At 44.8% G+C, this 22,825-nt stretch overlaps 1 protein-coding gene across 2 annotated transcripts in view; it reads right to left on the reverse strand.

Moving 5' to 3' along the window:
• Adamts17 (ADAM metallopeptidase with thrombospondin type 1 motif, 17) overlaps window positions 1-22,825 on the reverse strand; it is a gene marked incomplete in the record, with an annotated part of 306,761 nt that overhangs the window by 217,126 nt on the left and 66,810 nt on the right. For both annotated transcript variants that reach the window (XM_013512523.1, XM_013512522.1), the window contains 1 exon segment: window positions 22,068-22,111. In XM_013512523.1, coding sequence (XP_013367977.1) covers window positions 22,068-22,111 — 44 coding nt within the window.

A 22,825-nucleotide genomic window follows, 5' to 3' on the forward strand; every position in this document is an offset into this window, starting at 1 on the left:
AGGTGTTGCTGAGCCTTGGATCACCCTGTAAGAGCCATGAGTTGGGCGGCCCTTTTCTTCACCACCGTGGAGGACTTGTGACATCTGCTGTAGCCAGAACCACATAACCGACATGGGCGGAGCATTTATTAGGAGTCCTAGGCCCTTTACCCACAGCGCTTAACCTCCTTCTCACACCGGCCGAAGGAGGTAGGAATTGCCATGACTACAGATCGGGAGACTGAAGCAAGAGGATGAGCAGATTGCACAGACTCCAGTGCAGGTACAAGTGCTGGGATTTGAACTAGGCACAGAGACAGCAGAGGTGACAGCAATACCAACTTCATGGAAAATCTGATTAGGCGGTAGAACACTTGGGGCAAAGCTGATCCCTCGGACTGTAACAGAAAACACGCCCCCCTACCCCAGTATACTTCGGTTTCCAAGTTGCCCAGGTAATAGTTCCTGTTCCAGTTCCAGTTGCTCCTGTCTCTTAGAAACGGTTGGTCACTGTGATGCACAGCTGGTCACTGTGATGCACATTGTAAAAACAATCCCCAACTGACAAGCCATTCTGCCTCTGTACTTCCTGCTTGCTTATCCCATAAAAGTCCTAGACCACCAGAGATCAGGGCCTGATATTTTGGGAATGAGCCTGATCAGTGCCCATCGACATAAATAAAGCTATCTCCAAATTCTGGGTGATTTGACATTTGTGCTATAGCATCACGGCAGTCAATATCCTAATGATCACACATCTCCACGGTCCCTGGAGGTGGGCTTAGATACCACCTCCAGTCTAGGTCAGCTGCTGGAGTTCCACACACTTGAACCAAAAGTACATGAGGTCTAACTCGGCAACTCACATCATCACTGCTTTCTGTAAAAAAGTCAATGTTTAAGATGGGTAGAGTGGCACAGGCTGGTAATCACACTATTTCTGAGGCTGAGGTAAGAGAAAGATCCAAGTTTAAAGTCAGCTTAGGTAACTGAGATCCTATTTCAAAATAAAATTTAAACAAGAGCTGTGGATACAGCTCAGTGCTCCCCAGATTCAATCCTCAGTGTTCCTCTTTCTCTCTCTCTCTCTCTCTCTCTCTCACACACACACACACACACACACACATAAATGTTTAAAACATATACTGCAGATACAATGAAATAACAGTAAATAATAATGACAGAGCTAATCTATAATAATGTCACCCATGCCATATTTTGTGGGGGAGGGTCTGAGACAGGGTCTTGCTATGCAGTGTGGTCTCACACTGGTAGTAACCCTCCTGCCTTGACTTCCACAGTGCTGGAATTACGGTACATCACCATGTTCAGCCACCATATTTTTTAATAACCACAAGGGAATGAAACATCACCGGCCACAATAATGGAAAGTGAGGTTTGTTCTCTATGCATGGCCCCCACACCAGCAGCATCAGCACCAGGCAGCCCTTGTGACCCCCAAATCTGAACTCGAGGTGGGGCCTAGAGTCCTGTTTGAAGGAGTCCTCCAGGTGATTCAGAAACATGCTTATCTAAGAAGTGCTCTTAACTCAGAAAAGTTAACAGGGAGCTACTTTAAATATTTTACTGTGTATGAAAATGCAAGCCCTCATCCCACGCTCCCCTCCTTTCTTTTGCAAAAGCAGAGCCAGGCCTGGACTGTCGGAAGATGGGGGCTCTGCAGTCAGACCCCACGGTTCACAGCTTTAATTTGCTCCTCTCTCTGCACAGGGTGCAGAAGCTCGCTTCCCTGACTCGCCAGACCATCAGACACAAACTGAAAGCAGCGAGTGAAGATTCCAGCTCCCAGGCCTCCGTGCCCCTGCCCGATTGATCGATGGTGCAGCTCTAGGTGAGGAACTCGGCCTCAGTGTCTTTACCTGTGGAAAGGAACCTCTGTGGCTCCATAAGCGATGTGGGTATAGCATCTGGCACGTAATAGGTCCTCAGTAAACATCAGGACTCTGAGCTTCTACTCTGCCTAAGCTGCCTTTTGGGTTCTCGCCTACCTACCTTTGCCCATCCCAGCCTGGGACGCCTCAGCCTTGATCTTAGGCTGAAGGTTGTGGCCAACACCCCTCCTAAGAGGTCCACGTGATGACAGGACGAGGGAGGCTGGGCCTGGTGATGGGCTGAAAGGAAGGAAAAGCAAGACTCACAGCGCAGCCAGCCTGCATTTGGGAGCCACAGGAATGTTCCCCTCTGACCCTCACAGCAGCCCGACAAGGAGATGTTGCTATCTTACTATACAAAGATCACTGGGTCCAGTCAGTAATTTCCCTGAGGTTGAGTAAACAGCAGCGGGACAACGGAAGGCCAAATCTGATGTGGCTGTGAAAGAGGCTAGGAGCCCGTCCTTTCTAACAGAAGCAAAGACAAGCAGTACAGGGCTACCCTGCCTGCTCCCACTGTGGGATAGCTGTCGGTCCTTGGGATCCTTCCTTTGCTCGTAGAGATTAATATCGCATAGATAACCTCAGCATTTCTAAAGGGCTGGCCTGACAAAGGTGTCACAAGTACGTGAAGTTGTTGGGTATGGTGGTGCATGCCTGTAATTGCAGCACTCGGGAGGCTGAGGCAGGAAGATCACTGCGAGTTCAAGGCCAGCCTGGGCTACATAGTGAGTTCAAGACCAGCCTGAACTGCATGGTGAGACCCTGTCTCAAAAAGCGCCCCCCGAAAAAAACACCAAGTAAGTGAAGTCTGATTTCAGAATGCCACCATCTCAGCAAAGCCTGTGGCCACTCCAGTTAAGCTTCCAAGCCCTGCTTCATCAACTGCCTACCTCCCTTCCTATTTTACTTTTGTGCTTTGTCACTTACCTCTCTTTCTTTGAGTTATGAGGAGGTGAGACTGAAATGTACAATGAATATTTAAAGTTTTAATAATTCATTTACAGGAAAAGACATATTGCCATTAATCCCCCTCCAAATACTTCCCCTCACTTGGAACACACTTATCTCACCGTTCTTGTCACTTTCAGAAGCAGGCCCAGAAGTCTCCTTTCCTATCTTTATGAGGTATGAAAATAGCATCTTATTACTGGGGATTTTCACGTGTGTCCCGCATATACTTAAGTTTCTATTTGTTTATCTCTTGTTAATCTGGGGGTTTGTTTTCGTCAGTCTAGTTTTCAGGCCCACAGTCAATGAACTTAAGATGGGTGGATCGGTACATCTCCTCTACAGGTCTAAGCGTGCTTTCATTTCTTCTGTAAAAATCGCTAAAGTTCAAACTATGGTCCAGGTTCTAACACACCCTGGAGGTCATCTGCCAAACAAGAGATGAAAATCTTCATGGCTTTGGAACCTCAGAGTACCCAAAGGACAGAATGTTGGAGCTACTTAGATATCAGCCTTTCTAGACACTGAAGCTAGGTGCTGTTGCAAATAAAGCCTCAAATCTCAGTGCTGGAACACACAAACACTTGTCTTCTCAATCATATGACAGCCAGTGTCTCAGGGTCTATGGCCATTTCACTGACCTTCATTGGTCAACAAAGAGTGGGCTCCAAACATGTTTACAAGGGGTGTGTATGGGGTTAAAGGGCACGTGTCACTTCCAATCCCATTCCAGCAGACAAAAGGTAGTCCCTCGTGTTATGGCTGTGTATAGATGTTCCCCCCTAAAGCCTCATGTGGTCATAGGGGAGGCTTTTCAGAGGTGGCTGCACCTAGAGTGTAGATGCTGCAATTCAGGGTGTGTGATTATTAAATTAGTCCACTGACTGGTTTGGGATAGCTCTGAGTAGGACTAAGGGCGCCCCACCCTGAGTGTGGGTACCACCCACCCTAAGTGCATGCAGCCTGGAGAGAATATAAGGGAGAGAAAGGGAGCTAGTGCTGCAGCTTGCTGCTGCTGCTACTTCTTTGCCACTTGCTGCCTTCCTGCCTGCTGCCTACCATGAATTGTTTTTCCTCTGGGATACCTGTCCACTATGCCTGTCCACTATGCCACCTTGCCTTGGAGCTAGCTGACTATGGATGCAATGGCTGATACATTGTGTCACCTTGAGAAGTTTAGAAGTTTAACTCAGCAGGGGCCCAAGGTCCTTACTTTTTAAACATCCTGAGCTTGTGGAAGAGGAGGGGATGGAGATGGCATGGGTGGATAGCCTGCATACAATATAAGGGAGGAAAAGAGGCTCGCTCCCTCCTCCCTTTTGCTTTTATTGCTTTTGTTATCTTCTGCCGCCTTAAACTGTTGCCCCTATGCCATGCCACCCTGCCTTGGAGCCAGCTGATTTTGGACTGAAACCTCCACAAACTGTAAACTAAATAAACCTTTCTCTCCTTAACTTTGGGGGTCAGGTATTTTGTCTCAGCAATGAGAGAAAAGTAACTAAGATAACAGACTAAAACCTCTACAGACTCTGAACCTAAATAAATCTTTCCTGCCTTGACTTTGGGTGTTGGGGATTTTTGTCTCAGCAACAAGAAAACTAAGAAACTTGGCCACTGCCAGGAAGCCTTGGAAAATAACTGTAGATATCAGCTAAGGGTCTTTACCAGAACCCCCTGGATTGTGGTAGTATACTATTACATTCTAATCCTAACTCCACCTCTCCCTAACCCAGAACCCCCTGGATTGTGGTAGTATACTATTAGATTCTAATCCTAACTCCACCTCTCCCTAACCACAGCCCCACCTTCTCTAACCATGGCTCCACCTCTAACTATGGCTCTGCCTCTCCCTCCCCATGCTCCACCCTTCTCTAAGCATGGCTCTGCTTCTCCCTAACTATAGCTCCACCTTTCCTCATCCATGCGCCATATTTCTCTAGCCATGGCTCCACCTCTTTAGCCACGGCTCTGCCTCTCCTTAACTATGGCTCTGCTTCTCCTTACCCATGCTCCACCCTTCTCTAGCCATGGCTCAGCTCCTTCCTAGCCATCACTCAGCCTATTACCACACATCAGTCAAGCCCCCTCCTGCCGTAACTGTACTTGTCAAGAATTCCTCATGCCAGACACCTATGCTTCAAAGGTTGCTTGAACTGGAGTCGTAAATAATAGCCAGACCCAGATCTGTTCTCTATTCAACTGAGCAGAACAGGAGGCTGCCCTGACATAACCTTCTCCTCCCTTCCAGAAGCACTCTAAATTTCTTAAACTGCCTATCTGTAGAAACTGAGATCAAAAACTCAGAGCCAACTTCCAATTTCACAAGGGAGAGTTGAGGGTTCTTTAATGTAATGAACACACAGAGACCACAAAACCTTGGTGAACTGCCTGAAATAAGCACATTATAAACAAACGCTCTCCACCAAATTACAGTTCTGACTCTGGAGGGTCACTTGCACCTGGAGCTTGTGGTTCAGTCTAAGCACCACAACGGCTTCAGCGTGACTGACCAGGACTCCCTATCCCTCAGGCACAGCAGTTCAGCAGTCTCTGGGAAAGTGAACTCTTGGCTTGACTAATGTGGTGTTTTAATGCCAAACATAGATGAGAACTGTCCACAGTCTAAAACTATCAGTGTTAACTTCAATAACTCCTGGTTCTGGCACGGTCCAGTCTAGCCCTGGAGTCTAACCAAAGCAGCATAACCTATCAACAAAGAAAACCTGCAAGGCTTCCTGACTTCTGCTTGTCTGACGCTCAGGACATTAACACAAAGGACTCCAATCCAGGCCCCAGCAATGCCATGGTCCCTTCTCTCTTTACTGTCTCCCACATGCCTGAAGCTGCTCCCCTCTGGGGATCTGTTATGGTTTAGATCTAAAAACGCCCCCTAAAAGACTTGAGTGTTCAGCAATGGGCTTTGGGAAGGTGATGAGATCACAAAGGCTCTACCTTCATCAATTGAGTAATCCAGAGGCTGGGGATTTAGCTCAGCGGCAAAGCGCATGCCTGGCACGCGCAAGGTCATGAGTTCGGTTCCCGGTACCGGAGGGGGAAAAAAAAAATTGAGTAATCCATCGACTGATTCAGAATTTGATAGCACTTGAGGTAGGTAATAGGAACTTAGGGTCTGGTTGAAGGGAGTGTGTCATGAGGGAATAGCTTTGAAGATTATATCATGCCTCTAGTCTCTCTGTCTCTAGCTCTAGATCTGGTGCTCACATGTACACATGTACTTGCCCCCCCCCCGTCCCGCTTCCTGGCTAAAATGAGGTGAGCAATTCCTCCACCAAGCCCTTCCACTGTGATATATATGCTACAGGCGTAAAAGCAGTGGAACCAGCTAACCATGGACTGAAACCATAACCCATAATAAACCCTTCCTCTTTTCAGTGATTTTCTTGGGTGTATTGTGATACCAACAGAGGGTCTAGCTCTCCCTTCCAACCTCTACCAGCTCCTGCTGTGTCTGTTCCCTGCCCTCCCCACACACCCCACCCCACAGCCGGGCACTCCAGAGTCACCCCACTTCTTCCCACCAAAGGAGGGCCCCCTTCCCTGAGAATTGCTCTTCTCTCATCCCAACTGTTTTTCTTGGGTAAAATCTCTGAGAAATGCTAGAGAGTCAAATTCAGAACTTTGCTTCTTCTAGCATTGCACTTTTTAAAAGAACTGAAAGAAAGTATTCGTAGCATATAATGCAACATTTTTATGGATTTTTAAGGCTACAGCTCAGCCAGATTTAGTACATTCACACTTCCCTCCAACCACTGCCACCACTCATCCAGTTTTTATCTTGTAAAACTGAAACTCTACAACCATTAAACAGTGACTCCACCCCTCCCTCTGGCTAGTCCCTGATGGTTACCACTCCACTTTTGTCTCTGTGAATGTGACTATTCTATGGATCTCATGTAAATAGATCATTCAGTACTGACTTTATGTGGCTGAGTTGTTTCCCTCAACAAAATTTCTTCAAGGTTCACCCCCATTGTACTACATCTTAGAATTTCATTCCTTTTAAAGGTTGAATAATATTCCACTGTGTGCATATACCACATTTTATGTATTCCATCAATGGATACCTGCACTCTTTAGCTGTTAGGAATAATGTTGCTGTGAATACGTGTGTACAAATATCTGTTCAAATGCAAACCAAAGTAACACTGAAATTCCACCTTACTCCAGAAAGAATGACTACCATCAAAAACAACAAATGCTGGCAAGGTTGTATAGAAAAAGGAAGCCTTCTATAATGTCAGTGGAATGTAAACTAGTACAACTACTACAGAAATCAGCATGGAGATTCCTCAAAAAGCTACAACTGGAAATTCCACTTGACCCATTATACTGGACATTTTCCCAACAGAGTTAAAAACATCCTATTACACTGATACATGCATACCTGTGTTCACAGCAGCACAACTCACAATCGCTAAATCTTGGAAATGGCTTATATGTCTAGCAACAGAGGAGTGGATAAAGAAACTATGGTATTTATACACAACAGAGTACTACTCAGCCATAAAGAAGGAAACAATCAAGTCATCTGTAAAATGGATGCACTTTGAGACCATAATGCTAAGTGAAATAAGTCAGAAACAGAAGGCTAAATGTTGCATGGTTTCTCTTACATGAGAAACCCAAAGTATAAACAATTTAAAGAGAAAAACAAAAGATAATAATAGGAAACAAGGAGGTAGACCTTTTTGCAGATGGGAAGAGGGTCGAGAGATCGAGAGAGTGGTGAGGAGGGAGGGAGGAAGGAAGGGAGCAGTGGAAGGGGAAGTTAGAAGGACCAAGTTGTGATACATACATGTACCCACTCTCCACGATGAATGTACTCATTATGTATCTCAAACACGTACTAATAAAAAAGGAAAGACAAAAACCCAAGCATCTGTTCAAGTCTTTGTTTTACTGCTTTTGAGCATACATCTACAAGAGGAATTCCCGAACTGTGTTTTTAAGTTTTTGAGGGACTTCTGTCCTGAAGCAGATATGTCATTTCACATTCTTACCAACAAAGACTCCAATTCTCAGCATCCTTGCCAACATTTGTCATTTTCAGGTATATTTTGTTTTGATTTGTTTTTGCAATACTGGGGAGCAAACGACTCATGTACTTCATACCGATCTACACCTCCAGCCCTTTTTTGAGAGAGGGTCCTGATAAACTGTCCAGGTGGGACTCAGTTCATGATCCTCCTGCCCTGGCCAACCAGAGATGTGGGATTATAGGTGTGTGCCAGCATGCCTGGCCTATTTTGTTTTGGGGGGTTTCTGGAGGGTTGGCAACAGCCATGTTAATGTGTATGTTCCATCACTCCTTTAACCCTCACAACAACCTTGTATAACACGATGCTCATTTTACACACGAGAAAGCAGAATTGGAGATACTACGTGAGTCACCCACGGATGGGGTGGCAGCAAAATCTGAACCCAGGTCTAACTGCAGAGCCCATGTTCCGACCACAGCACTCAGCCCTGCTTGCTCCCTCTTCCGATGGGTGGTCCCTGAGGATGAGCTCATCATGCAGATATAAAAGGGATCTGGAGGACAACTGTACAGGAACCTGGGCTGGAACCCCTTCCCCAGCTCTCAGGATGAGATGTCCTGGGCTCTTCCCAACAGGACCAGAGACTTCGTTCTCATGGGAATGCAGCAGTGCCCCGATCCCTGAACTGCTCCCAGGCACTCCTCCAGTGCTGGGTCCATGTGGGCAGCTGCTTGTGGCCCCCAGGGCTCTTTCCCATTACAGCAGTGGCATGTCACCCAGCCGCCAGGCTGGCCCCCTCCTTCCACTCAGGGCAGGCTGTGTTTGTTTCTAACAACCTAATGAGTGTCTGGGGTGACTCAGAAATGCATGACTGGGGGAAGAGCTGTGCCCTAACAAAAGGAAGAATGGGACTTCATTCCAGGCAAATCCTAAAGTGTTTCTTTGGCGGTGAGGAATGGAAACACCAAGGGAAAAACAGAGCGATCCCTCTGCCTTTGTCACACAAAGGCCATGCTAAGACACCAACGTCACTGGCACCTCAAGCAGGCGAACAGCTGCCTACCTGAAGAGTGGTCAGTTCTGCAGCCCTCCCACAAGCTGTCAGAGCACAGAAGCCTGTGAGAGGGCTTCCCAGCCAAGCCGGAGGGAGGACAGGCTTACACGGCACCCACTCTCCAGGCTGGCTGGACCTGAGGGTCACAGCTACACAGCAGGCAGTGAGCTTGCTTGTTTTTTTTTTTCTTTTCTTTTTTTCTTGGTACATTTCAGACATACATAACAATCACTTTCATCCTAGGGAGTTTGTACCTGGATATGATATACTTGTTGCTTCCTTTTTTCCCATTCCCCTTCCTTCCCTCCAACCTGTCTTTTCCTCCTTATTTATAAACATTTGTTTCCATTTGCCTCGGTTTTTTCTTGTCCCTTCTTTCCTTTCCCCCTCTCCTCTTGTTCCCTTTCTCATTTGAACATTTTCTCCTCATTTCCCAGTATTTATTATACATTTTGTTCCTTATTTACACTTGTGCTTTCTCATACCAGAGGAAGAACGTGATATTTAAACGTGTGTCTGATTTTTTCCACTTAAAGAGTATGGTCTCAAGGTGCAATCATTTAGCTAGAAATATTTCAGTTCGTCCTTCTTGATGGCATTTGGGCTGTTTCCAAGATTTAGCTATTACAAACTGTGCTACTGTAAACATAGGTATGCATATATTGCTGTGATATGATTTTTTAAAATTTTTTCAGAAAGCTATCAAGAAGGGGAATATCTGGGTTGTATGGAACCTCTAGTTTTAGATTTTTGAGGAGCCTCTACACTGATTCCACAGTGGTTGCAGCAGTCTGCACACCCACCAACAGTGGAGAAGGGTTCTTTTTTCTCCACAACCCCTCCAGCATTTGTTATTGGTTGATTTCTTGATGATAGCCATTCTTTCTGGAGTGAGACAGAATCTCAGCACTGTTTTAATTTATGTCTCTCAAATGACAAGGGATGTTGAACACGCTTTCATATATTTATTTGCCATTTCTACTTCTTCATCTGAGAAGTATGTATCCATTTCAGATGCCTATTTTTGTACTTGGTGTTTAAATTTGGGGGATATGGCTTTTTTTTTTTTTTTAAGTTTTTTATATATTTTAGCCCTTTGCCTGAGGAACAGCTAGCAAAATATTTTTCCCACACTGTTGGTAGTTTCTTTTGCTGTGCAAAAGCTTTTTGATGAGATCACAATTATGGATTCTTTGTGATATTTCCTGTACAATAGGAGTTTTGCTCATAAAGTCTGTCTACACAAATGTCTTCAAGAGTTCTACCTATCTTCCAGCAGATAGTAGTTGTGTTTTAATATTTATAACTTCGATTAATTTCTATTTTAGTTTTGTGCATGGTGAGATATATGGGTCTAGTTTTAATCTTCAGCATGTGGAAAGCCAGGTTTTCCAGCCCCATTTATTAAAGAGGCTATCTTTCTTCCAGTACAGATGTTTGGCCTCTTTGTCAAAGATAAGGTGGCTGAATGTATTTGCAGTTGTGCATTTTCTAATCTGTTCCATTGATCCTTGAGTCTGTCTTTTTGCTAGTACCATGATGTTTTTATCACTGTAGCTTTGTAATATAATTTCAAGTCAGGAATTGTGATGCCCACTGCCTTGCCTTTGTCGCCCAGAACTGCCTCTGCTATTCTAGGTCTCTAGGTCTCTTCTGGTTCCATGTGAATTTTAGGATTGCTTTCTCTAATTCTGTAAGATGTGCTATTGGCATTTTGATTAAGACTGCATTAAATCTATATACCAATTTTGAAAGTATGGCCATTTCCACTATATTGGTTCTTTCTACCTGAAAACAAGAGCTATCTTTTCCATTTTCTGATATCCTCTCTGATCTCCTTTTTCAGAGTACTGCAGCTTTCAATATAAAGGCCTTTTACTTCCTTTGTTAGATTTATTTCTAGGTATTTCACTTTTTGGATGCTATCGTGAAAGGTGTTGTTTCCCTAATTTCCCTCTCAATGAGTTTGTTATTTGTGTATAGGAATGCTACTGATTTTTGAGTGCTGATTTTCTTTCTAGCTAAGTTACTGACTTTGGTTATTAAATCTAGAAGTCTTTTTTTGGAGTTTTGGGCTCTTCTATATAGAGTATCACGTCATCTGCAAATAATGGTAATTTAACTTCTTCCTTTGCTATTTTTTTCCTTTTTATTTTTTTCTCTTGTCTAATTGCTCTGGCTCATGTTTCTGGAACTATATTAAATAAGAGTGGTGATAATGGAGCTCCTTGTCTTATTCCTGATTTTAGAGTGAAAGCTTTCAGTTTTTGTTCATTTAGTATGATATTGGCTGTTGGTTTGTCATAGACAGCTTTTATCGGATTGAGATTAAAAACCACCTACTCCAATTTTCTGTAGGTTTTCTTTTTAATTATGAATGGGTGTTGGAATTTGTCAAATGTTTTGTCTATATCTATTGAGATGATCGTATGGTTTTTGTCTTTGACTCTGTTAATATGGTGTATTGATTTATTGATTTTCCTATGTTGAACCATCCTTGCACCCTTAGGATGAGTTAGCTCTATTTGGTCATGGTATATAATCTCCTTGGTGATTTGTTGCCTTTTGTTTGCCAATATGTTATTGATTTTTGTGCCTATGTACCTTAGGGAGATTGAACTATGGCTCTCTATTTTGGTTGGATCTTTCTCTGGTTTTGGTATCAGAGTAGTACTTCTTCTAAGAATGAATTTAGGAGTTTTGTTTCCCTTTCAATTTCATTAAAGAGTCTGAGAAGTAGTGGCATTAGGTTCTCTAAATTTCTTATAGAATTTAGCAGTGAATCTGTCAAGCCTTGAGCTTTTCTTTGTAGGTTTTTAATTACATCTTCATTTTCATTGATTGATATTGGTTTATTTAGAATTTTTATATCTTGATTCAGCTTTGGTCATTTACATGTATCTAGGAATCTTTCCATTTTTTCTGTGTTTAGGACCCTTAGGAAATGACTACTTCTCAGAGATGTCTTCCAGATGTTTTTGAGTTTTGAGTCTGTTGCAAGATCCTACCTCCTCAATTTATGGAGGATTAGAAGTTGCTGCCTATTTGGCCTAGCCCCTGGTTCTTTGGCAGTGGCCTATAGCATCATTTACGACCCTTCAACAATCTCAGTCTTGGCAAACCAGGAAGAGCAAGTGATTAGAACAGTTATGTCACCTTGGCTAAAGTAGTACAAGAAGCAGTAATAATAGTATCAAACACAGCCTAGAAAATGACACACTGCGGTAACTATTGATTTGCTACCTTGAACTATATTTGTGGTTATATAACAAAATCTAAAGCAAACCAGAAAATTGTACACAGTAAATATGCCCTCAATATGGTGATTTTACCCTCAGGGAAGAAAATTTAAAAGAGTTTAGGGGGAAAAATAGAGAAAGACAAGAAGAGGAAGGTACTGAAAGCAAGACTAGAGGACAAAGGAAGATTGCCCAAACTTTGGAAACTGATAAGGAAGACAGGATGGAAACAGGGAAGAAATATAAACAAGACCACAACAACAACAAAAATACGATAAACAATGTTCACACTCATAAAAATAAGATCAAGAAAAAAACGAAAGGAAAAAGAAACAAACAAAAACAGAAGAGAAAAAGAAAAAAAATCCACTTCAAAATGCGTCTCTGCTGTCACTGGTAGAAAAATTGGGCAGACCGAGTCCAAATCCATGTTAATTAATCCCAGCAGGCCAACCATAGCTTTACGGTGGAGTAGTGGATAATCCCAGCAAGCCTGTACCTTTAGTTCCACTGAAGTTCAGGCTGGCTTCTAGCTGTGAGGCTGGAATCTTATTTGTTCAGCCTGAAACACCCCATGTGGCTCCTGCTGGCTTGAGCTTGACTCCTTGACCTCAGGCGGACTTGAAGTCAGCAGCCTCACCCTGACGCTGGTGAGTACTAGATGGAGCCAGCAGTTGCTCTGAGTTCTGGGCTCAGCTGGCCCCTCTCCAAGATGGCTCCCAGCCAACCACGCTCTCCTGGGGGATGTCTGAACCTGAACAGCTCACCAGCCACCGCAGTCTGGTGCACTTCTCTATGGAGGACTCCGGTGTTGCCAACATTCACTGCACACCTGCAGGCTTGAGCTGCCCCTGCGATGCAGTGAGTCAGGGTTCAGGAAGAAAGTGCTGCTTGCTGCCTCCCTGGTTGAAGTCTCTCTTGGCTCTCCCTGTGGGCTTCAATTCTAGCTTCAGATGCTTGCTGGGTCCTGAGGACCCACTTCCCTCCTTCTTCTCCTCCTCACAGTGCTCTCTTCCAGCATCTGGACACCAAATTTCAGACAGGCTGTTTCTCTGCTGTTCACCACTCTGCCATCCTCCCAGAAGTAAACCCTCCTGCTTCTCTGTCCCAAGGGCAGCCACAAGTCTGCCGTCCTCCACCTAGTTCCAAACTAAACCTTGGTTCCACTGGTAGAACCCCATTCCATGCAAAAACATATCCACACATTTTCACAACTTTCTAATGGAGCCCAGCCGTTATGTAACCTCAGAGGAGACCCTGGCAGGAGAAACAAGACAAGCTGAACTGTTTCCCTTGGGGCCAGTGGTTTCCGTCAGTTATGGACTGCCAACCAAGTCCCAAACACAGACTCCTGCAGTGGAATCTTCTTGTACAGCCTCCACGGCAAATGGGACTTTTTGGGAGGAACTTACAAAGACTAGCAAAAAAATGATAAAACTTGTAGGCACAGATGAGGCCTCTGTAGACCTTCTGGTATAGGATGCACATACACTGCACACTTCCACAGGCACCCAAGCATGTGTGGCCATGTGTGTAGGCTCACACACACACACACACACACACACACACACACACACACACACACAATTTTTATTCACCTCAGTCATTAACTTTAAGCCATGCATAGGACACCCATAGAAAGACAAAGGCAAGAAAGTCCCTAGGGTCTTTCAGACGTACTGCCCCTAAAAACTGCCTTTAGAAGACCCTCTCCAACATCCAGACACAACTTAATCAGCATTTTAAAGAAAATACTCTCTACTGATGTTTAAAGCTAAACCTATGAGGGAAGGAACTAGTACACTAAAGTGTATACTTTCCTGCTTTCTCAACAACTCTGCTAGCTAAGAAATCCAAACTGGCTTTGTGGATACCACTTCTTAAAACTGGTAGCCCATTACTTTCCTAACTCTTTTAAGGGGACACTATTTTTGCACAGCATGAGGAAGAAGGCAGAGCTTGCCAAAACAGTCCGTACCCTGCTTGCTGGAAGCAGGCATATTTGACGCCCCAAATTGAAAGCTTTCACAAAACCTCATGAAAAGCACAGATTACGGTCAAAAGCATAGTTACAAATACTAATACAACTTCTAACAACAGACGAACTTGCTGGAGACCGTGGGTTGTCTAACTTGGCACAACTGATATGTAACTAAGTTTTAAGCCTTGGCCTTTGTAACCTCTCAGAGCAGACACAAATGATCAAGCACGGATAAACCTAGAGCTGAGATACCCATGGGTCCAAAATCAGATGGATCTTCTTGTAAAGAGCGTGACATATCAGAACTCAGTGATGCAAATGAGTTATTTTCCTTTGGTGGTAATTCTCTGATGCTACATACAAGCGTAGCTTGATTTACACATGATGCAGTTACATTCAGATAAACCCACTGTAACTTGAAAATATCCCAAGTCCAAAATGAACTTACGTGAACACTCTTGACCTACAGAACATCCTATTTTCACTCACAGCACACGGCAGAGTCAGCTGTTTCCCTCATGATCAAGTGGCTCACAGGGAGCTACAGATAGGACTGGACCGGGTATCACCAACATGGGGAAAGAGCAAAATTTGAAACGAAGTATGATTTCTACTAAATGCATCTTGCTTTTGCACCATTTTAAAGTTTTAAAAAATTATTAATTCAAACCACTGAATTCAGCAACCATCTGTTCTTCTAACAAATAATTTTGAAGCACAACTGAAAGTTGACATCTCTCAGGTTACAAGGAATAACAAAACAAAATGAGAAAATGGGAAAACCCCCAGAAACAAAGAAACCCAAAGATCAGTCTTACAAGTAAAACTTTTCTATGTATCCTCAACTAGACTTTCCAGTCGCACCAGTAAGCAGAACTCCAACACCTTTTTTCCTCTCCCCTTGACAGTGCCGTATTCATCTGTATGCCAAGTGCCAGCTTTGTTTACAAGCAAGTAGACTTCAAGATCTGCTTGAAAGATCCAGGCTGACATCATCCAACTGCCCTGTGGTAGTAACTGGATATTTAGTTGTGTTGGGTCAAACCCATGGAAGGGGCCCCTCCCTGCAAAGCCTAGATTGGCTCTGTCATTGCTATAGTGAAGTCACAGCTAGGCGGGCTGCCTGCCAAAGACAGCAAGGTGTTTTAAATATCCTTTCTGTCTACGAGACACCATTAGCATTATTAATAAACAGAACTGGTTCTGAAGCAGCTACAGTTTTGCAGATCCCATTAGTAAACACTACAGACAATTCATGGTGTAGCTGGTTGACACCTCTTTTTCACAACGGAAAACCAGAGTCGCTAAACAAAGACAGCAATGGCACCACAATAAAAGAATGAAGGCTCACATGTAAAGGAGATTCCCGGAGGGGATTCTCAGCAAAGGTACCAGAATGGTCATAAATAAGGGGTCCTGGGGTGACTAACAAGGAGGAGATAAAATACAGGCTGACTGATAAATTCTGATGTTGTTATATATATGAGGTATGTTCCCTTCACTCCCGCCTATGCCCTAAATTATGATATAACAGGACTTACAATTTCTCTCTCTCCCCGACATGACCAATCAATAAGGACCCAATGGGCCCAACACCGTGACCCTGTCAGTTACCCAGGAACCCACACCTTTCACTGACATCCCAGTTCCTTTGAATTTTGTGGCCTTGTTATTGGATTGAAAATGGCCCCCCACAGTCCCCCGTGTTTGGAAGGGCACGAACCGTGGGGCTCTGGACTCAGCAGTGGATCCACCCATGAGGAGTTCATAGCTGAATGCGCTGTCGGCGGGTGGGGCCCCGGTTGGAGGCGGTCACCGGAGGCGGGTGCCGGAGGGGTGCGTTCTTGTACCCAGCTTCCCACTTCCTTCTCTACTCTCTGACTGCCACGGGTTGAACTGCTTTCCTCCCCACCCCCGGGCCAGGCCGTTTCTGCTTTGGAGCCAACCAAACATGGACTGAAGCCTCTAAAATTTTATAAGCCAGCATAAGTCTCTCCTTTTAACAGCAGGTGTTGGGTACTTTGGGCCTGAGCAACCTGGAGGCAAAACCCTGCCTTGCATGTGTGGCTGTGGGACATCTCCACCATCCTTCCTGCAGGATTCTCCCTCCCCTCCTACTGGAGAAGCAAAGGAGAAGCTCTCCCATTAATTGAAAACTATTACATGATCAAAAAAAGGAAAAAAGTCCCAGCCTGAGCTCGGCTGTCAAAGAAGTCACTGAAGCTCAACAGGAGCCAGACCAACACCTCGCGCCCACTGACTGTAACTCACATCTGCCTGCTCACTGGGTGGTAGAGAGAAGAGGCTGCTCTTTGCAAACAGAAAGCCCAAAATCTACAGTCTCATCGTCTCCACGCGTGTGTCTTCTCGTCTTTCCAGGACACTGCCTGTCGCAGGCAGTGGCTAGGGAGCGAACCACTCTAGATAGAACAGCTCAACAGATGAGAATGTCACACCCTGCGAAGGTCGGGTCTGAAGTGCGCAGCACAGGGATCCCCACTGAGGGGCCTTCTACTAGGAAAGCATGCCGGCTTCTGCTGATCCTCCTTACAAGTTGTCTTTCCTCCTGGTGTGATCTCTAAAATGGAAATAAGCAGAATCCTGAGGTGTCATCCCTGCTGTCCTGCCCTGGAAAGAGGCCCTGGCAGGGTTGAGAGGGAGGAAGGCAAGGTCCTTCTGCTGTGGTTTTTCAAAAGTGTGTCCATTCATCTGCTCAGTTAAGATTCGCCCAGTACAGAGGAGCTTGGTAAGGCCTCCACACTGCAGGAGTAAGGACAACCCTGGAGCCAGGGCCTGGGAAACCCCAAAGTTTCCTGCATCAACCAGACCCCTGCCAAGTTGCAGGTGTTGAGTACAATCATTACTAAACAACAGCAGGGCAATGTGCACAGATCATTCTGGACTGCCCAATATCCATCCTTTACCCTGGCCGAAGAGCACTGTTCCCTTTTGGGGACTTTCCCACATGAATATCTATTTTTTCTAGAATATGCCATTCCATCCCCTATGGAAGTACAAAGGGCCACAGCTGCCCTCATCCCAGTGCAGATAAGGACAGGGAAGGGTCGACAGAGGCCACCCAACATGGCCACAGTAGCGTGCAGGCCAGACAGGCCCTGCCATTGACCTCTATGGTTTCTCCCTCCTGGGCTCACGCAGTGCTGCCTGCGTTCCAATTCAGGTTGCCCAACCCCTTTCACTGCCCCTAACTCCTAACCCTGCCTCGCTTCTCATCTGAAGAACTCAGCCTGACAAAATGGGCTAATGCAGATTGGGCAAAGTAGAAGGAAAAGTATCTTTTATAGAACCCCCAAATCCACTCAGATTCTCAGAAGTTCTGCCAGTGTGTCTGTCTTAGCCACTTCCTTTGTCACTGGGATAAAATACCGGATGCCTGTAACTGAGAGGAGGAGAGGCTTATTCTGGCCCATGGCTACCGTCCATGGTTGGCTGGCTCTAGCCAGCAGAGTGGAGAAAGCTGCTTACGTCGTGGTGGCCAGGAAGCAGAGAGAAGTGAGGAGTCAGGGAGGAGCAGGGTGAGCACCTAGTGACACACCTACTCTGACCAGGCCCCACCTCCTAATAGCTTTGAACCCATCTGTGGACCAATCCCCCCATTAAGTCCAGCACCTTTGTGATCCAGTCACCTTCCAAACACATGAGGCTTTGAGGGGACATTTCAGATTCAAACCATAACAGTATCACTATTACACTATTTTAAAAACACTTATAATAGATTACTTTAGGGAGGAATACTGACTAGAGGAGTGGCACGAGAGGAACTTCTAAAGGACAGATACTACTCTTGGTTTGCATAGTAATTTTAAGCATTGAGGCATGTGATTGCATAACACTGTGAATGTACTGAATGCTATTAAACTATACACTTCAAAATGGTTAAGATGGCAAATTTTATGTTATGTGTGTGTGCATTAGCTTTCCACCACTGTAATGAAGTGTCTGAAATAAGCAAGCCATAAAAAACAGAGGTTGCCTTTGGCTCTCGGTGGTGGAGACTTCAGTTGGTTGAGGCCATTGCTTGTGGACCTGTGAGATGGGCAACACAGCACAGTGGGAGCAGATGGCGGAAGCCGCTGTTTACTTGTCATGGCCAGGAGATGAGGGAGGGAAAGTGAGTGAGAGTGCAGAAGAAATGAGTTCCACAGTCCTCTGGGAGGGTGCTCCTCCAATGACCCACATCCTCCCCACAGGCCCCACCTCTTAAACTTTCCACCACTCCCAATAGCATCAAGCCAGGACTAATCCTTTCACACATAGGCCACTGGGAACATTCCAGATCCGGTTCATAGCAACATGCAGTACTTTACAGCTATATAAAAAACATAGTTTAAATGCAAGTCAGGATACTGCCTTAAAATTACTTCAATTAATACAAGATAAGCCAAAACAAAAACAGAGTGCAGGCATAAATTAAAAATCCATCGGGGCCAGGGATATAGCTCAGAGGCACAAGAGCCTGCCTGGCAAAGGCAAGGTCCTGAGTTTGATTCCCGTTACCAAAAAAAAAAAAAAAAAAATCCATCCGGATTTGTGCTCTTCACTGTACATGAGTTACAGCCTAATAAATACAAGAAACATGTAGTTATTACCCAGTTATATAACACTGGCAACCCCTAGATCTCCTGGTGACCTCAAATACTAGATGCCTCATTATCTGCAGCACTCAGGACACAGCTGGATCCTGAGCTCCCAAGGCAGCTGTTCAAATCTTGTCACATCGGCAAGCATATATCTCTGAGATTCAGATTATTTTTTCAATTCTGTGCAATCAAAACAAAATGTAAAAATAAATTGGATGTTGGGATAGCAAAATTATAGAGATGGAATACAGACCAATGGTTGCCAGGGATTAGGAAAAGTGGGAGAAGAAAAGGGTGCCCTCTAGGTGAGGGCAGCCCAGGTGAGTTTCTTGGAGGTGATAAAGCCATTCTGCTCTTGATTGTAAGGGTGAATGGACAAATCTATACATGTGATACAATGCCAGACAACTATGTTGTCCCTCGTATGTGTGAAGGGCTGGTTGTAAGGCCTCTGCATATACCAAAATCTGTGGATGCTCAGTTCCTTTACATAAAACAGTAAGGTGTTTGCTCATGACCTTGCATGTCTTCCTCCTGTCTCGATTATTCATACCTAATACAGTGGAAGTGCTGTAGAAATAGTTATATGGTATTGTTCGGAGGGAAAGACAAGAAAAGAATCTGTACATGTCGAATACCCAAGCATTTTCAATCCACAGCGGGGCTGAAATCTGTGAATGAGGAACCTGTGAATACCCAGGTATATACACTGTATGTATAAAAGCACACTAAAAACAAGTGATACTGGGTTAAGATCTGCAGTCTAGCTCACTGTATCAGGCCCACTGATTTCCTGATTCTGACAATGCAATGGTAAGGCATTGCCACTGGAGCAAGCTGGGTGACAGGAACAAGAGATCTCTCTATTATTTTGCCAACTTTTTGTGATTCTCCAATTATTTCTAAATTTTAAAAACTGTAAGAACAGAAATAAAGGGGTGCTGAGACTGGTATATGACAGCCATACCCCAGTTTCCAAATTTTTATGGGTACCAAATCACCTCATTGTTCTTACTGACTTGATACATGTGCAATTAGAACACATTACAATGTTTACTAATAAAACACCATGCAAAATCAACTGTGTTCACAAAAGAATTCAGTTCTCTTTTCTAAAAGTTGAAAATGGTGATTTAGAAATATTAGAAAAATAACAGTAGGAAGCAACGGGTTGCCGGCTTGGCCCTCAGCTAAGCAGCCATCACATGAAGAATGAAGAATGATTATAAATGGTTCCTGCCACCAAAAATAATTTTTGCTCAGGAAATGAGGCAGATGCCTGGGAGGTCGCAGAAGGGCATGGGATGCTCCCTGGTGACATATGGCTGAGGGTCAAATGAATAGTGTTATGGCCTGAATGGTGCTCCCCCAGCCCAGCAAATTCAATGTGTCTGTGTTTAGAAATAGGGCCTTGAAAAACCGACTTAAAGTGCACACACTGAGGACCAGGTAGCCATCTGCAAACCAAGGACAGAGGCCTCACCAGAAATCAAGCCAGCAGACCTGGACCTTGGACCTCTGGCTCCAGTACTATGTGGCAGTCAATTTCTGTGGTTTGAACCATGCAGTCTATGTTTATTACAGAATTCTCAGGAAACTAATAAAAGTAGCACAGCGATTTGGCTTAGAAGAGGGAAAAATGCTTGATTACAACTAGCTTCCCACCCCTGCACAGGGCCCACACAGAGTACCTACTCAAAATCACCGGTGGAGTCCTAGCAAAAGAGGGATCTTTCATCTATTCCAAAGCAAACAAAAGTCAGCTATCGACCACAAGAAAGAAAACTACGTGCTTAGAGGCCCGCTGTGCACAGACACTGGACCTTCACCTGTGTTCACTCATTCACACTCCTTCGAGCAATCAACCAACTGACAATGGGGAGCGACCAAGCCTCTCACATCCTGAGCCAGGTGCTGAGGACACACAGGTTAGAGGCCAGAGCTCAGCTCCGTGTAACGTCGTCTTTGGGGCAGGCAGCAGCCACAGGCAAGGGCTATATGAGGACCAGCACCTCTCCAGGCCATCAGAGCCAGTTAACCAGCAGAAGCAGGGGTCAGAAACTCCCTCAGGAAGAGCTATGGCGGCCGTCAGAGCTGACCCCGCAGTACTGAGGAGCAGGCTTTTCCAGAGAGCACGTGCCTTGGTAGCTCAGGAGATGAACAGAGATCAACACACATCTTCCAGAGCCCCAGCCAGACTTCCTCAGCCAGCTGTCCTTGAGCAAAGCACAGGTAACTCCATTAGGGAGACAGCCCCAAAGAACAAAGCACGTATCCATCGGCTGGGTTTCAGCACCTTGCTCTCTGATGTTTAGAGGACCAATGAATAAAGAAATAAAAAATCACTTCATAAACTCTAACGTGAAAATTTTAGCTAGCATTACACTAGGTTTTGAAAGGCCTTTTACATCACACACTCTAAAGCGGTCATTTCATCAAGAAAAGAAAAGTGGAGGTTTACCCAGGGTCACCTTGCTTGTCCCTGGCAGAGGCAAGTGAAGGCCTGGGAGTACACACAGCTGAGACTCCATGAGAAACACAGGCTGTTAATATCTGACTGTTACAATATTCCAGCTTTTCAGTCTTCTACTATTTTCCATTTCATTCCATTCAAGTCAAAGGACACAAGGCTCACAATTGTGCTTTTAGCAATACATGCCTTGATCTCCTTGTTTGTAAACGTTTGTGATATGACAATCAAAACTGGAAAGACTCTTGGAACACCAAAACCTAGCACTCTATTCCTATACCTGAAGAACAGTTTCCATTTGATACCAGATATCGCTGAGAATAGGAGAGAGAGGAAAAGGGCAAGTAAGGGCAAAGGTGGGGAAGAAGAAAAGGAAGGGAAGGGAAGACAGACAGCAAGCTTTTCCGGCACTGCACGTCGGTATTAGTACAATCTGGCCACAAAGCAAGTTAGCCTGATGCCATGGTTGATAAAAAAGACCAGAATTACAACTAAGTGGTCACACTTTACTCTTTTTTAGAGTACTCAATATAGACCACTTGCATGTATGGGTGTAAGCCACTATTTCTGTCTATGACAACTGCATACGTAATCCAGCAAGTAGTCCTTCTTGCCTGAATGACCAAGACTCTCAGAGCTAAATGTGTCCCCACCTACAGACGCCATGGGGCAGCCTGGTGGCCCTTCCCCTTTCACTTATCATAGCTCCCTTTTTAACTGTTATCCAGATGCCCTCTGTCATAAACAACTTCAAAACTTTTCAAGCAAAACAGTCAGTTCACTTGAGGAAAAGAGACAACGGAAAATACTGAATGTTTGGAGGGAAAGCTTCACACTGGATGTATTATCAGGAAGCCTCAGGCTACATCAGCCTCTTAGATTATTAAACTTTAAACTTACCAACAGTGTCGCATGGCTCATCTTTGTGAACGCAGAAATCTGTCCTACAAAAAAGAAAAAATACAGTCAGATGTATGTGGTACCCTGCAAGAATGAGAAGAAAACACAGTAATTGACCATGCCTAGTTGTCCTGCAATGTTACTGCTTTAGTTGTCACAGACCATACTGACATATCACACTAGCCGTGTTTGCCAAGAGTAACCCGCCCACAACACTTTAAAGTGGAAAGCCCACGTTATGGCTTGAATCTAGATGTCCCCCCAAAGCCTCATGTGCTCATAGATGGGGGTTTTGAGATGTAACTACATCATGGGTGTATGATACTGGATTAGTCCACTGATTGGTTTGACACAGCTCTGGGTGGGGGCAATGAATTTATTAAAGAGGGAAGACCTACCCGGGGTGTAGGTGGCACCATCCAATTACCTTGTAACCTGGATGGACTAAGGAAAGAACGAAGTTTGCTTCCTCCTGCTGCCACACCATGAGCTGTTTCCCCTCTGCCATGCCGCCCTGCCTTGGAGCCAGACAACTATGGACTGAACCCTCCACAAACTGTGAGCCAAAATAGGTAAACTTTCCTCCTTTAACTTGTGGGTTACATGTACTTTCCCCCAGCAATGAGAAAATAACTAAGACAGCCCAGCTACCCACAGAAGGGCCTCCTTTTCTAGCTGAGCTATTTCATACAGAACAGTTGCTGAAGTCTCCTTCTCACAGCTGAAAAAGTTTTGGAAGATGTTTGTTAAGTCATTGA

This window comes from Chinchilla lanigera, unplaced genomic scaffold (assembly GCF_000276665.1).
Source record: "Chinchilla lanigera isolate Chin_1 unplaced genomic scaffold, ChiLan1.0 scaffold00015, whole genome shotgun sequence".
Taxonomy (NCBI): domain Eukaryota; kingdom Metazoa; phylum Chordata; class Mammalia; order Rodentia; family Chinchillidae; genus Chinchilla; species Chinchilla lanigera.